The sequence below is a fragment of the Terrapene carolina genome, unplaced genomic scaffold (genome assembly GCF_002925995.2).
Source record: "Terrapene carolina triunguis isolate 2854851 unplaced genomic scaffold, T_m_triunguis-2.0 Scaffold229, whole genome shotgun sequence".
Taxonomy (NCBI): domain Eukaryota; kingdom Metazoa; phylum Chordata; order Testudines; family Emydidae; genus Terrapene; species Terrapene triunguis.
In genome coordinates, this window is record NW_020664580.1 from 3,063,350 (window position 1) to 3,076,837 (window position 13,488).

Here is a 13,488-nt window from a genome sequence, read left to right on the forward strand (position 1 = left end):
GTTTACAATATCACCTGAAAGTGAGAACAGGCATTCGCATGGCACTGTTGTAGCCGGCGTCGCAAGATATTTATGTGCCAGATGCACTAAAGATTCATATGTCCCTTCTTGCTTCAACCACTGCTCCAGAGGACATGCGTACATCCTGATAACAGGTTCTGCTCAATAACCATCCAAAGCAGTGCAGACTGGTGCATGTTCATTTTCATCATCTGAGTCAGATGCCACCAGCAGAAAGGTTGATTTTCTTTTTTGGTGTTTCGGATTCTGTAGTTTCCGCATCAGAGTGTTGCTCTTTTAAGACTCCTGAAAACATGCTCTACATCTTGCCCCTCTCAGATTTTGGAAGGCACTTCAGATTCTAAAACCTTGGGTTGAGTGCTGTAGCTATCTTTAGAAATCTCACATTAGTACCTTCTTTGTGTTTTGTCAAATCTGCAGCGAAAGTGTTCTTAAAAAGAACAACACGTGCTGGGTCATCATCCGAGACTGCTATATCATGAAATATATGGCAAAATGCGGGTAAAACAGAGTAGGAGCCATACAATTCTTCCCCAAGAAGTTCAGTCATAAATTTAATTAATGCATTATTTTTTTTAACAAGCATCATCAGCATGGAAGCATGCCCTCTGGAATGGTGGCCGAAGCATGAAGGGCATACGAATGTTTAGCATAACTAGCATGTAAATACCTTGCAATGCCGGCCTCAAAAGTGCCATGCGAACGCCTGTCCTCACTTTCAGGTGACATTGTAAATAAAAAACGGGCAGCATTATCTCCTGTAAATTTAAACAAACTTATTTGTCTTAGGGCAGGTCCACACTGGGGCGGGGGATCGATCTAGGAAACGCAACTTCAGCTACGAGAATAGCGTAGCTGAAGTCGACGTTTCCTAGATAGAACTAAATTTACTTACTTCGGGTCCACGCGGCGCAGGCAGGCTCCCCCGTCGACAGCGCTTCCTCCTCTCGGCGAGCAGGAGTTCCGCAGTCGACGGGGGAGCGCTTCTGGGATCGATCTATCGCGTCCAGATGAGACGCGATAAATCGATCCCAGAAGATCGATCTCTACCAGCCGAATCAGGCGGGTAGTGTGGACCAGCCCTTAGTGATTGGCTGAACAAGAAGTAGGACTGAGTGGACTTGAAGGCTCTAAAGTTTTACATTGTTTTGTTTTTGAGAGCAGTTATGTAACAAAAAAATCTACATTTGTAAGTTGCTCTTTCACAACAAAGAGATTGCACTGCAGTACTTGTGTTGTAATTGAAATCAATATATTTAAAAACGTAGAAAAACATCCAAAAATATTTAATACATTTCAATTGGTATTCTATTATTTAACAGTGCGATTAAAACTGTGATTAATTGCGATTAATTTTTTTATTCGCAATTAATTTTTTGAGTTAATCACGTGAGTTAACTGCAATTAATTGAAAACCCTACTAAAAATGGAGACATTTCAGCTTGAATATAAATAAACATTTCTCAATAGCTGAAGAAAACTTGTAGGTAATATAATAAGCTACCCAGTGAAGTGGTTGAGTCATCAGCATGAAAACCATCAATAGGATACATATCATATTAGTAGGATTAATATACTAAAACTGTGCCAACGCAAGAGGTTAAATGTGGTAACCCAACAGGTCTTTTACATCCTATTATCTAGACAATGCAAAAAGCTTAATGAAAGTAGCACAGTGGTTCAGAATTAAAACACAAAAGTCATGAAGTTCAAGGTTATGGTTCTCATAGTAACTGAATTCAATCTCATTTAATAGAAAAAGTCATACAATTTTGTAATAATAATATGCTGCTATTATATTTATACAGCACCTTTCATCTCAAAGGATTCCAAGGTGCTTTACAAACTATCCACACATACACACAGATGTACCAGTGACATGTAGGAGATAGGGGGGTGGCAACCAGTCAGACAATCTGTGCATAGCACAATATGAGGGGAGAGGAATTTTGGACCTGGACATTGTGGCAGATTGCTCCTCTTAAGCAGAGGACTATGATATTTTTAATACTCATGCTGAACTGACAGAACTTTGTTATTTAAAGATGACTTGGAAAGGAGGAAAATAGGTTTGTCTGAAAACTTTTTGTTGGAGGAGGGGTTTGGTTATGATTTTTTGGTTGATTGGCTTTCAGGGTTTGTTCTGATTATTTTTCCCTCATCTCATCTATTATTGTTGTTGGAAGGACTTCTTGGATGATTTAGAGGTGTATATTAGAATGTTCTTTTAGTTACCGTGTGGGGAATTGAATTCCCGAGAGAGCTTTTTTCCCTTGTATTTACATTGGATAAATGTTAACAGAGTGTTTGAGTAAAAATATTTCTTTCCTTCTTGGTTGATCACATTCCATTTCCTTAATACTTCACCAGTCAATACGTAGAGTCAGAATTGAAAACTCCTGAATTTCTATACAGAAAACCTCTTTTTAAAAACCTTTCAGGTGTCTTCACTGCAGAGTTAATTCAAGTTATAACTTGAATGTTTCCCCTATCTTGAGTCCTATCCACACACAGAGACCCTTAACTTGAGTTGGAGGGTCCATCAGTGGATGTAAGCTAACGCTTGAAATCGCTCATCAGCTGCTAGCTCAATTTCTCTGTGCTATTAATATAGTCACTGTGCAGTAATGCAACCACTCTGTGTAGCTCAAGTGTTATTTCATAACATGGCCATTCTCAGTCAACCTAACTCGAGAATAGTTAATTTAAGGGTAGGTCACTGCAGAATTAGCTCAAGTTAACGCAAGTTAATTAATGGGAGCTGCGGGAAGCGGTGGCCCGGCCTGCGCCGCTTCCCGCAGCTCCCATTGGCTGGGAACAGTGAACCACGGCCACTGGGAACTGCGAGCAGCTGTACCTGCAGACGCTCAGGTAAACAAAGCGTCTCACGGTCCTTTCTGTCTCACATAGCACATTGCAGTAATGTGTGACTATTTTCTAACCTTCATGTTTTGGTGAGGAATTTTTAATCCAAAAAAATGAATGCAAAAGAAGAAAGCTCCCCAAAACAACCCATTAATGCAAAGCTACAATTGAGTTGCACACGTTAAAAGTCAAGAAGTGCAAAATTATGCCACTGTTGCCTCCCTGTCTCCAAGCAATCTGAACTTGGCCATATTGAATTTATATGTTTTAGCATAAGAATTTCCATATTCAGTTCATCTGGCCTCCAGTTAACAGAAGATCACTCAAATACACCACCCCGAAATCACTCCCTTATCCCAGACTTATCTTTTTAGAAGGCTTTGTATGTTTCCCATGGTTTTTGGGAAACTAAGATTGAAAATAGTGCACAAGCCGAAAGGGACTGGGATACAGTTGCTGTGGGGACCACAAGTTTGAATTTCCTGACTTTTGTGCTTGTGTTGGGTAAAGCTCAGCTGTAACATCGCATTAATGTAGTTTTTTTGCATTTACTTATAAAGAACAAAATCTCCATTCAGGACAAAGCTTTGATAGAACATCAAGATGTTTCTTATTGTGCAGGAAAATGACACCAAGGAAAAGGAATTTCACTGTTCTCAGGGATCAGCGCTGCAAGAGCATTGCAGGGGCAGCTTTATAGCTCTGCCGTCACTGACTGTGTACAATCATGAGGGATCTGACTGTCGGTGGAACAAAGGTTCTATTGTGACCAGCTGGCTGAAGAATCTCTTCAGTCACCGTGACTCCATCAGAGAAAATTTTGCTTACAAGAAAATATTGAGCACAGAGTGGGAAACAAGATGCCTGCGTCAGAATGAGTGATGGAGGGGAAGAACCAGGCCAAGCTGACACAGCAGCTCTTTTTCTATTGTATTATTGCATACACTCCATCTGTTATCTGATTGAGTAGCTTATTGCCTTCAGTTTCATAAGGAGTGCAATACAGAACACAGAGTCTAGAGTTTATTGTGGGGTCAGAACATGTAATCAACACCCATCCAAATCTGCTAAGCAGCAGGGACCTACTTCATTCTTGTCAAATTTCCATGTATATCCAGCCACCCACCCAAATTGCTAGTGGAGCTTTCAGTGATTTTGGCTTCCTTTCACTAATGTAACTGAAGCTTCTGTACATAATTAATGATTTTCCCCCATGATAGCCCTAACAATTAAGCATTAGTGTATTTTTAAAAATTGACTGTATAGTGTAAATGTTCTGTGCAAAAATTTGCATCACTGTTAACTATGCACATATGATTTCAGTTATTAAGGCTAGACACTTTAGGGTTTGTTTTACTGACCGTGTATATACTCTGTGAAGTAGATTGCAGCTTTTAGAACTGCAGCTGCGTAAGTGGGTGTACATGGGCACTGTATCAGCATTCGTTCACATAGGCACTCAGTCTGTGGCAAACAGAGGCAGTCGCAATGCCTCAGTACGCTGGAGGAACACATACAAGACTGGCCATTGATACATCTTGTAGCATAGTGCTGCAAGCAGTACCTCCCAGCAGTGGTCCTTGTAGTGTGTCTTGTGTTTGAGACAGCACTAAACCTCTCCTTCACTAGCATTCAAGGAATGTGAGGTATAGGATTCTAGCTACTCCTTGCACAGGAGCACAAAGGGTGGATAAGGACTCTGTTTCCTCCACCTCCTACCCCTGACACACAAGCTCAGGAATGATCATTATCTGGCATTATGTATATTAAACCTGAGAAAATTAGAGACACCTGGATATTTTTTTAAGCACCTAGTTTTACTCTCTGAACAAATGAAATTTTAAATAAGTACAGCTCACGTAATGATCAAAAGATCATTTGTAAAGGTAGCATTTGGTTTAATCTACTGTAACTGGCACTTATAAATGTGCATATTTATATATTCATTCTAAATTACTCAGAATTTGTGTCCTCAGAAAAGTAATTTGTAGGAAAAAGATGTACTAAAAGTATACTTTTGAGACTGATTTTCTTCATGATTCAACTTACTATTTGGATTGTTTAGAATCATAGAACCATAAGGTTAGAAGAGACCGCAAGGGTCATCTAGTCTAACCTTCTGTCAAGATGCAGGATTTGTAGTGTTTAAACCATCCAAGACAGATGGCGATCCAGCCTCTTTTTGAAAACCTCCAGTGAAGGAGCTTCCACGACTTCCCTAGGCAGTTTGTTCCATTCTCCTACTGTTCTTACAGTTAGGAGGTTTTTAATATATATTTACCACTCCAAAGCACGTAAAATCAATATTTCAAGCAAATCTCCAAAACATTTGCCCTCCATTTCAACAAATCTGGTGAAATCTCTTCACTCTTTGTGGCTTGATTTTCCATGAAGAAGCATCTGGGTTAGCTGAACTTGTATTTTGGCAAATTCAAGTCCAGTCGATAGCTCCAGTGGGATGAGGTTATGGATGATAGTAACATCATTTGAAACCAAGCAACATCTTACTATCCTCCTGCCGTCTCAGGCCCGGCTGAAGGATTTGTGCTGTGATCTCTGGGCTGAGCCAGAGTGAGGTGGAGGGTGCATAGATTCAGGGGTAAGAAAACAGAGTGGAAATGTGAAAGGAGAGGAGTCTGCAGAACCTATCCCATGTGACTTTCATACAGAAGGATTTCCTTGGTTCTGGGGCAAGTGGGAACATCCCATCGAGAGTGAATCTCCCCCCTGATTCCCAAGCTCTTTTGCTTGGTCCCTTTTGCTACCTGCTGTACCCCAAAGAAGAAGGGAATGTATGGCCTTTTATTAGCTATGCATTGTCCTAAATGAAAATCTTTGTTAAGAAAGGGTTAGACTCTAGCTTACACCCGTGTGTGAAATGGGGGCAGGATATAAAGGAGATTCACACCCTAGCATGACCTATGTAAGGGCAGGCAAAACTGCAGTCCCTGCAATGAAAGGAGCACAGGACCTACTCCCAAATTACTCCCCTGGAGGGAAGGAGCAGAGAGCCATGAATCTGGTCTGTCACATGATTGGCTGGCGAGGAGTATGCTGCATCTCTTTAAGGAAGCAATTTGGTTGCTGCACCTGCCACTGAGGCAAAATTCATCTTGCTTGCACTGCTCTTGCTCTCTCTTGACATGGGATTGTGCCAAAATGGCATGATCTAGCAAAAGAGTTAAGTGTGAAAAAGAGTTTCAACGGAGCCCCAAAAAACAACACTACATTTACTTTACAAATATCTACAGTGTTAACAAACATTAGGAAATCCAGATATTCTCTTACTGCCATATAAAGAAACCATCCTTTGTCACTTACTATCACCCTGCTTGACTCACACTACCCACCCACTTTTCACTTTCCCCATAAAATTTGCAAAACTACATGCAATGGTCAGAAAAAAGAAAATACTGGAATGGGAGGGAAGCAGCTGCTTTCAGCTGCCTCCTCCTTTCTATACCATAAGAATTTTCACTATACTTCCAATGCAGTATTTACTGTTACGGGAGCCAGTTGCAGCTGGTTTCTGCACTTTCCACTCCGTTTTCCTCAGAACAGAGATCCAGTGGCAGCACATCTCCAAGATCTTTCGCAGAAAAACATTTCTCTCATGTTAGTGTGAAATGAGACCATTTTATTTGATGTCTGAAAGAAAATCTAGTATTTAGCAGGAAAATCTCAGAGAAATAAATTAGGGTTTTGTTTCTTTTTGTTGCAGTAGCAATAGGCAGTGTTATCTGTAGTGGGGTGACTCAGTAATAGGAGTAGTAAAAAAAGGAGGCAGTAGCATCATAGTGTACAGCAGGAAGAGGCTACTGTCCTTCTATCAATTCAGTATAAATCAGTCGAACTTCTGGTGAGGTTTGAATTTGTGTTTGCATTAGTAAAGAATGTGTAACAAAGCTGCCGCCTTTTTATGTCATGTATTTTGTTGTGTTGTTTGCATGGCAAGGGAGAAGTAGTGATTGCCTGTCACTTGTTATATTTTGAGCTGTTCACAGTTTTATGATAGAATGGCAGTTCTCTCTACCAAATACGGTGACCAGACAGCAAGTGAGAAAAATCGGGGGGGAGGTAATAGGAGCCTATATAAGAAAAAGACCCAAAAATCGGGACTGTCCCTATAAAATCGGGACATCTGGTCACACTACTACCAAAATTATTGAAATGAATCATTATTTTTGACAGTTCTAATTGTCATTGTCTAATTTCTAACTCTTCTTTCAGCATTACATGCTGCTGCCCTTTCTGGCCATGTCAGCACTGTGAAATTGCTCTTAGAACATAATGCACAGGTAGATGCAACGGATGTAATGAAGCACACTCCACTTTTCCGAGCCTGTGAAATGGGACACAAAGAAGTGATACAGACACTCATTAAAGGTCAGCTGTCACAAATTTACAAATCCATTCACAGAGTAAAAATGCTGTTGTAGGTAGGTTGTAAAATAAATGACATTGCTGGACAAAGCGAAGAGCCCAAAATTAGTCCAGTAGGGAAAGATTTATGTATAGTACATTTCATTGTCTCTACCCACTGTCCCCACAAGTCTCTTCCAGTACCCTTTAATCTCCTAAAACCTCACATAGTATTTTTTTTCTCTTTCCTATAAATGAGATCAATTTAAATTTTGTTTACCATTGGTGAGAATGGTTGAATAGCCATCTTTGAACATGTAAATGGCTTACCTGTTTCAAATACAGCTTTTCTTCAACTTTTTTGATATAATCACTTGAATGTGTTTTTCCTGTAACTTTTTATTATAAACAAAGTTTTATTTTGTAGACAATTTTAGAAATAATAGAAACCATAAAAGAAAATAGTTATATTACACAGATATAGTCGTATCATCTTAGCTGCCAGCATTTATAGAAGCATCACATTTGGTCTACACTCATATTTTCTCTTTGGCTTTTGTGGAAGCAATGAGTTGGTATGAATCATTATAGTTGTATTATTATACGGACAGTTATTGTTTTGGTTTGGTTAGAGCCAATGATTGTTATATTTTGTGGCTTTTTTGTGGTTTTTGTACTGTATTTTTTAACTGTTGTAAGAGCACCTTGGGGAAACGAAATTAAATAAATGAATTTGATTTGGGTAAAATAATTTTACATACTTGAGTAAAGAAAAAGGAAATAACTGCAAAAGCCCATAATAATATGGTGAGGCTAGCGGTAAAATTTTGAAAAGCATCTAAGTTCCATTTTCAAACATGACTTAGGCACTTAGAAGCCTATATCTCATTTAAAGTCAAAAGAACTGAAGCGCCTAAGGGCAAGATTTTCAAAGGTATTTGGGCACCTAAAGTTATAGATGGGCACCTAATGTGATTTTCAAAAGCACCTGAGCAAGTTGGATGCCTAGCTCCCATTGAAACTCCTAAGTGCCCAAGTCACTTTTGAAAATTGGACTTGGGCTTTTAAGTCACTTAGGCGACTTTGAAAATGTTACCCCATGGTCTTTTGTTTATCAGAGGTGTTCCAAGATGACACGGGCTTAATCTCCCCTTTCTCTGATGTGCAAAAATATTTTGGTGTTTTTATTGCTGATGTTCAAATATTGTTTTGCTATTACAGGGGGAGCAAGAGTAGATTTGGTTGATCAAGATGGCCATTCTCCCCTTCACTGGGCAGCTCTGGGTGGAAATGCTGATGTATGTCAAATTTTGATAGAAAATAAAATCAACCCAAATGTGCAGGATTATGCAGGTAGAACTCCCTTGCAGTGTGCTGCATATGGAGGCTATATTAACTGCATGGTCGTGTTACTGGAAAACAACGCAGATCCAAATATTCAAGATAAAGAGGTTTGTTGTTCTTCACTGTGTCATTTAAGTTAATGTCAGACCAAGCATAAGTTGAAAGTATATTCTCCTTCCTGCATATCCTTCGCTTTCTGCAGCACAGTGGCATTAATCCTTGCTTTTCACACCAGTGGTACGATGAATCTGTGTTCACTGCTATTGTAGGGGAAGGAAAAGCAGCCCTAAGACTATTTTCCCTTCATGTTTCACTTTTTTAGGGCTTGATCAAAGATTATTATTTTAATATACACCATAAACTGAAGATGCACATTTCCATATTGTCCTTTGGCTTTTCCATATAAAGCTAACATCTTAAAATTATCCTTTTAAAAACTCCTTATTCTTTATTTGTTGTTTTCTTATTTAAATATTTAACAAGGGACTGTAATTTTATAATCCACACCATGTCTCTCCCCAGCATGTGTTAGTGAGGATAGAGCAAGTGAGGTGCAACAAACTTGCCGAAAGAACTGCAGCAATTATTTGTCTGTGTCTAGCCCTTAAGGGCGAAGAAGAACATTGCAGTTTGCTTGTATATTCCTTTGCTCCCTCCCTTAGGCACTAAGTGAAACTTGGTGCCAAAATAGATTTTGTATTCTAGGACAAATTCTCTGTCCTAGAATACAAAAGGTCAGCTGAGGATTCTCCTGACATGGGATAACCCTTGTGAGATTTAGAACTGGCATGGAAAGCTCTGTGCCACCTGCCCCCAATGCACTTTATGCAGGTGGAATGTTGGGGGGTCTGCCAAAGTGCGGCAGAGTGCACGGTGCTCCATCTGATCCATGGCCCTACAAGACTACATCCACTAGCATCATTTATATTGGTCCTTAGGCCAGTCTAAATTACAGAGGGATGTTTTGGCCCCAGTTGGCCCACGATTTCAGGAACAGAAAGGAGACTTAGAGACAGATTTCCTTCTGCTAACTTCACAGAGTATAAATTCTGCACAGCTGCAAATTTGGCCCTGATCTATTTTTAAAAATCTTTTCAGTGATTTTTGCTTTTAAACTCTTTATTTCTTTTTTTAATGGACAAGATGTATTTTGGAACCACTTGTTTGGTCATAACGTCCATTTGAGCCCTGAATGACACCATATGCTATTTTTCTTTTGGCAATACAAAGTTAGCAGCTAATAAACCTCTTACTTCATATATGTTTGGTTTATAGGGAAGGACTGCTTTACATTGGCTGTGTAACAATGGCTACCTTGATGCTATAAAGCTGCTGCTGGGTTTTGATGCTTTCCCTAATCACATGGAGAACAATGAAGAGAGGTACAGTTTATTAAACATATTATTTTCTAATTTAGCAAACCTACTCTGGTTTGTCTGTCACGTGTTGAAATATTGTCTGAGAAACATGAGCTTGAACATGTCTAAAAACACTGGTGTAATCTCAGGACTGGAGAGTAGTTAAATTATGCAGTTGAAGACACTATTTTTCAAATAAGACTGTTCGAACCTTTATCTTAAATTTCTATTGTACTTTTCAGCCTTGATCCTGCAGAAGACTTCTGTGTATTTTACCCTCTGTGAGTAATCTCATTGAAGGCAATGAGGCTACTCTTAGTGTGTAAACTTAGACATGTGTGTAATTCTTTCAGGATTGGTGCTTCGCACAATAACAGTGAAATGAACAGAAATACAGTGAATTAAAGTAAATTTACTTAAGTTTTATTTGCCCTATTCACCTTATTAGAGTTAGGAAATGAGTCTTTCTATTCCACCTCAACCCTATGTTCTTCTGTTTGGTACAACCTTATTTCAAAAACTCCAAAATACACTTTCTGTAATTAAATTCTGCTTTCTTTTTTCTTATACTGTGTCACTAAAAGATGACAGAGCTGTTCGTTTTCACAAAGCTACTAACAGATGTCTATAAAGGGCCCAATCCTGCTCCTGTTGAAGTGAACTGGAGTTTTGCTGTTCAGTTCAGTGAGGGCATGATCTGGGGAAAAGAGAAAAGTAAAATTGTATTTTAAAAATAGTTATTGCAGATTATCTGGTGATTATCTGTATTCTGATGATCCAACTAAAAATAAATCCCTCTATAATCATAGGGTGACTATAAATTTGCATCCGTTTTCTTTGTCTCTGACTGACATATAAATAATAGTTTTTGATTTAAAAATCTTGGGTTGTGATAGTTTAAATTGGTCACATGACTGCAGGTAATCAGCACTACTACATATTTTGGTACCTCTTTTCAAGAAGACAGCTTCATCACAATCATAAACAAAATTATCGATCGACATGCTAAATAAATATGAGTACATCAACATTTCAAAAATCACTAGAATGATTTAAAATGCCATGTACATTAGTGCTGCAGGGTTTTTCTTCCATCCCGTCTCCCTTGTTTTTTTTTTAATTGCCTTGCTTACCCCTATCATTTGTTTTTGTTGCCTACTCTGACCATCCAGACCTCTCTTCCTGTCCTGCAGAGCAATTTATTGTCAGTTTTCTAGTGAAAACCACAGTAGAAAGCATTAAGCAGCTCCCAGTTGTGTTCCTCTAATGCTGTCTATAGTGGCTTTCAATAAATAATGAAAATAAACAGCTGTATTTTAATTAATTTTAATTTATACTATTAAAAACAGATATTCTACTAGAGAACTGGAGGATGAACAGCCTTCTACCTGTCTTAAAGAATGCTGCTAATGGTGCTTGAAGAACTTCAGGTTAAAGATTTTTACCCTGGTATTCCTATAACCACTTCATTAGCATCTAGGGAAGCCCTCTGTTCCCCTCCTGGCATCACTGTGTTTGTATGCGTGATCCTTAGATCCCACATTCAGATAGGCTCTTACTTATAATTGCATTATCTAATCTAAATGCACCTGCATGTCTCTATTCCCTTTTCTTTGTTTGTTTCTTTTACTGTTTTAAAAGACAAGGAAAATAAATTTAAAAATACTATATTAATACAGAATTACAGTTAAGAACATAAATGCACTAATCTCAGGAAGCTGAAGAATTAAGGCTGCAACAACATTCCAGAAACTCAGCCACATTGCACATACTGTACATAGTAAGCCATACATTTAGGAGCATAAGCAGTAGTCTTCTAAATATGAGTGCCATTCTTGTTATAGGAACCTTCACTTTTGAATTTCCAGAATTTTGTGTATTTAAATATTCAACCTTAATATTGCACCGATAGTGATGCTACATTTGCATTTGTCAAATAGTGTGTCATATGTCTAAACTCGGTCATAATTGGGAATGAGTGAACCTTAAAAGGTGCAGAGTTCTAGTTTGATTTTGATAGATTGACATTCAAATATACACACTTGCACATGTTAACGCATGGTGCCCCTATGGTGGGGAGGCATCCATTTGCTGTTTTCTAATAGCACTCTCAAGGGAGGTTTAGCAGCTTCCTACCTTTGCACAAATTGTGAAACCATACCACTTGGCTTAAAGAGTTAATATTCATAGCTCCAGAATATAAATATTTGCAACTTTAATACAAGTCTAAATGTAACTACCAGTCTTCTAAAACTCAGTCCTAAATATCTCACTGAGGACAAATTAATAAAACAAATTGGTGTTTCTAGACCAAACTGTTTTTGAAATATCATGATCCTAAAAAACTCTTTAAGAATGCCTTTTTAAAATAACATCAGATTGTCACAGAATGTTATTTTCTGCCAAGAGACGGGACATTTCAAGAGCAAAGAAGGCTTTTGAGAAAGGTAAATGGGAGACGAGAGAGTCAAAATGAGCTCAGTGATTTTTTTATAAATGTAATAGTGGCTCCTTCTTCAAGAGCTGGTCCCCATGTGTATTCCACACAAGGGAACAAGTGCACACCGTGCTCCTGAGATCGGAGATTTCTGGCATGCAGTGTCCCTTGGTCTACGCCTGTGCAGTTGCCCTCCTCAGACTCAGAACTGAGGACATAAGGAGCATTGTGAATTGACACCTCTCCAGTTCCTCTCTTACTGCCAGTCAGAAGGATCCAAAGCAAAGGGGAAGGAGTGGGGCTAGTGGAATACAGATAGGGACCACATATCTCAAAGAATCTCCAGTTACAGGTAAGTAACCTCTGTTGACACTCATGCTTTAGGAACCTAAAAATATGCTTTAATATCTTTTTGTATCTGTTAATTAAAAATTTTCAAAACAGCAGGTAAACTTTTAAAATTGATTTTTCTCAAGTGAGCTCCTTTCAGTAGTATCTGTCCAAGAATTATTTCAAATCTTTCTGTCTCATTTAATGTTTTATCAGCAACACACCTTGACCTACAAATCTCCATGCTCTGTCATTGCCTTTTATTCCTATTGACATTTCAGTTCAGACACTCTAATCTTCCCATCAAACCATCACCATATGGCAAGTCCAATTGTGCTGTCTGTCTGTTCTTCCTGTCTTTATCTGCATTGCATCCTTGCTGGTTACCATCAAAAAGAGCCTTAATTTTTACTACCTCATACATTGATACTAACTGTTTAACTTGATATATTGTATAAGCATCATTTTTATACTGTTGCCACTAATATTCAGTTAATAAATGTATTTTCCTAGCATGGGCACTTCAGTACAAGTGGGGGTTCTGTGTACATTTTGCTGCCCTTTACTGCTTGTGTGAATTTGGGCTAAAATTTTCAAAAGTGCCTAAGGGTGTGTCTACGCTGCAATAAATACACCTGCAGCTGGCCAGGGTCAGCTGACTCAGGCTCTCAGGGCTCAGTCTGCCGGGCTGTGAGGGGGAAGGGTCAAGAGCCTGGACTCCAGCCTGAGCCCAAACATCTACACTGCAGTTGTATAGCCCCACAGCCTGAG

At 38.9% G+C, this 13,488-nt stretch overlaps 1 protein-coding gene across 2 annotated transcripts in view; it reads left to right on the forward strand.

The window, feature by feature from the left end:
- Positions 1–13,488, forward strand: part of INVS (inversin) — a 203,367-nt gene that overhangs the window by 151,327 nt on the left and 38,552 nt on the right. For both annotated transcript variants that reach the window (XM_024193599.3, XM_024193600.3), the window contains exons 9-11: positions 7,117–7,272; positions 8,470–8,699; positions 9,868–9,974. In XM_024193599.3, coding sequence (XP_024049367.2) covers positions 7,117–7,272; positions 8,470–8,699; positions 9,868–9,974 — 493 coding nt within the window. The remainder of the gene's footprint in view (positions 1–7,116; positions 7,273–8,469; positions 8,700–9,867; positions 9,975–13,488) is intronic.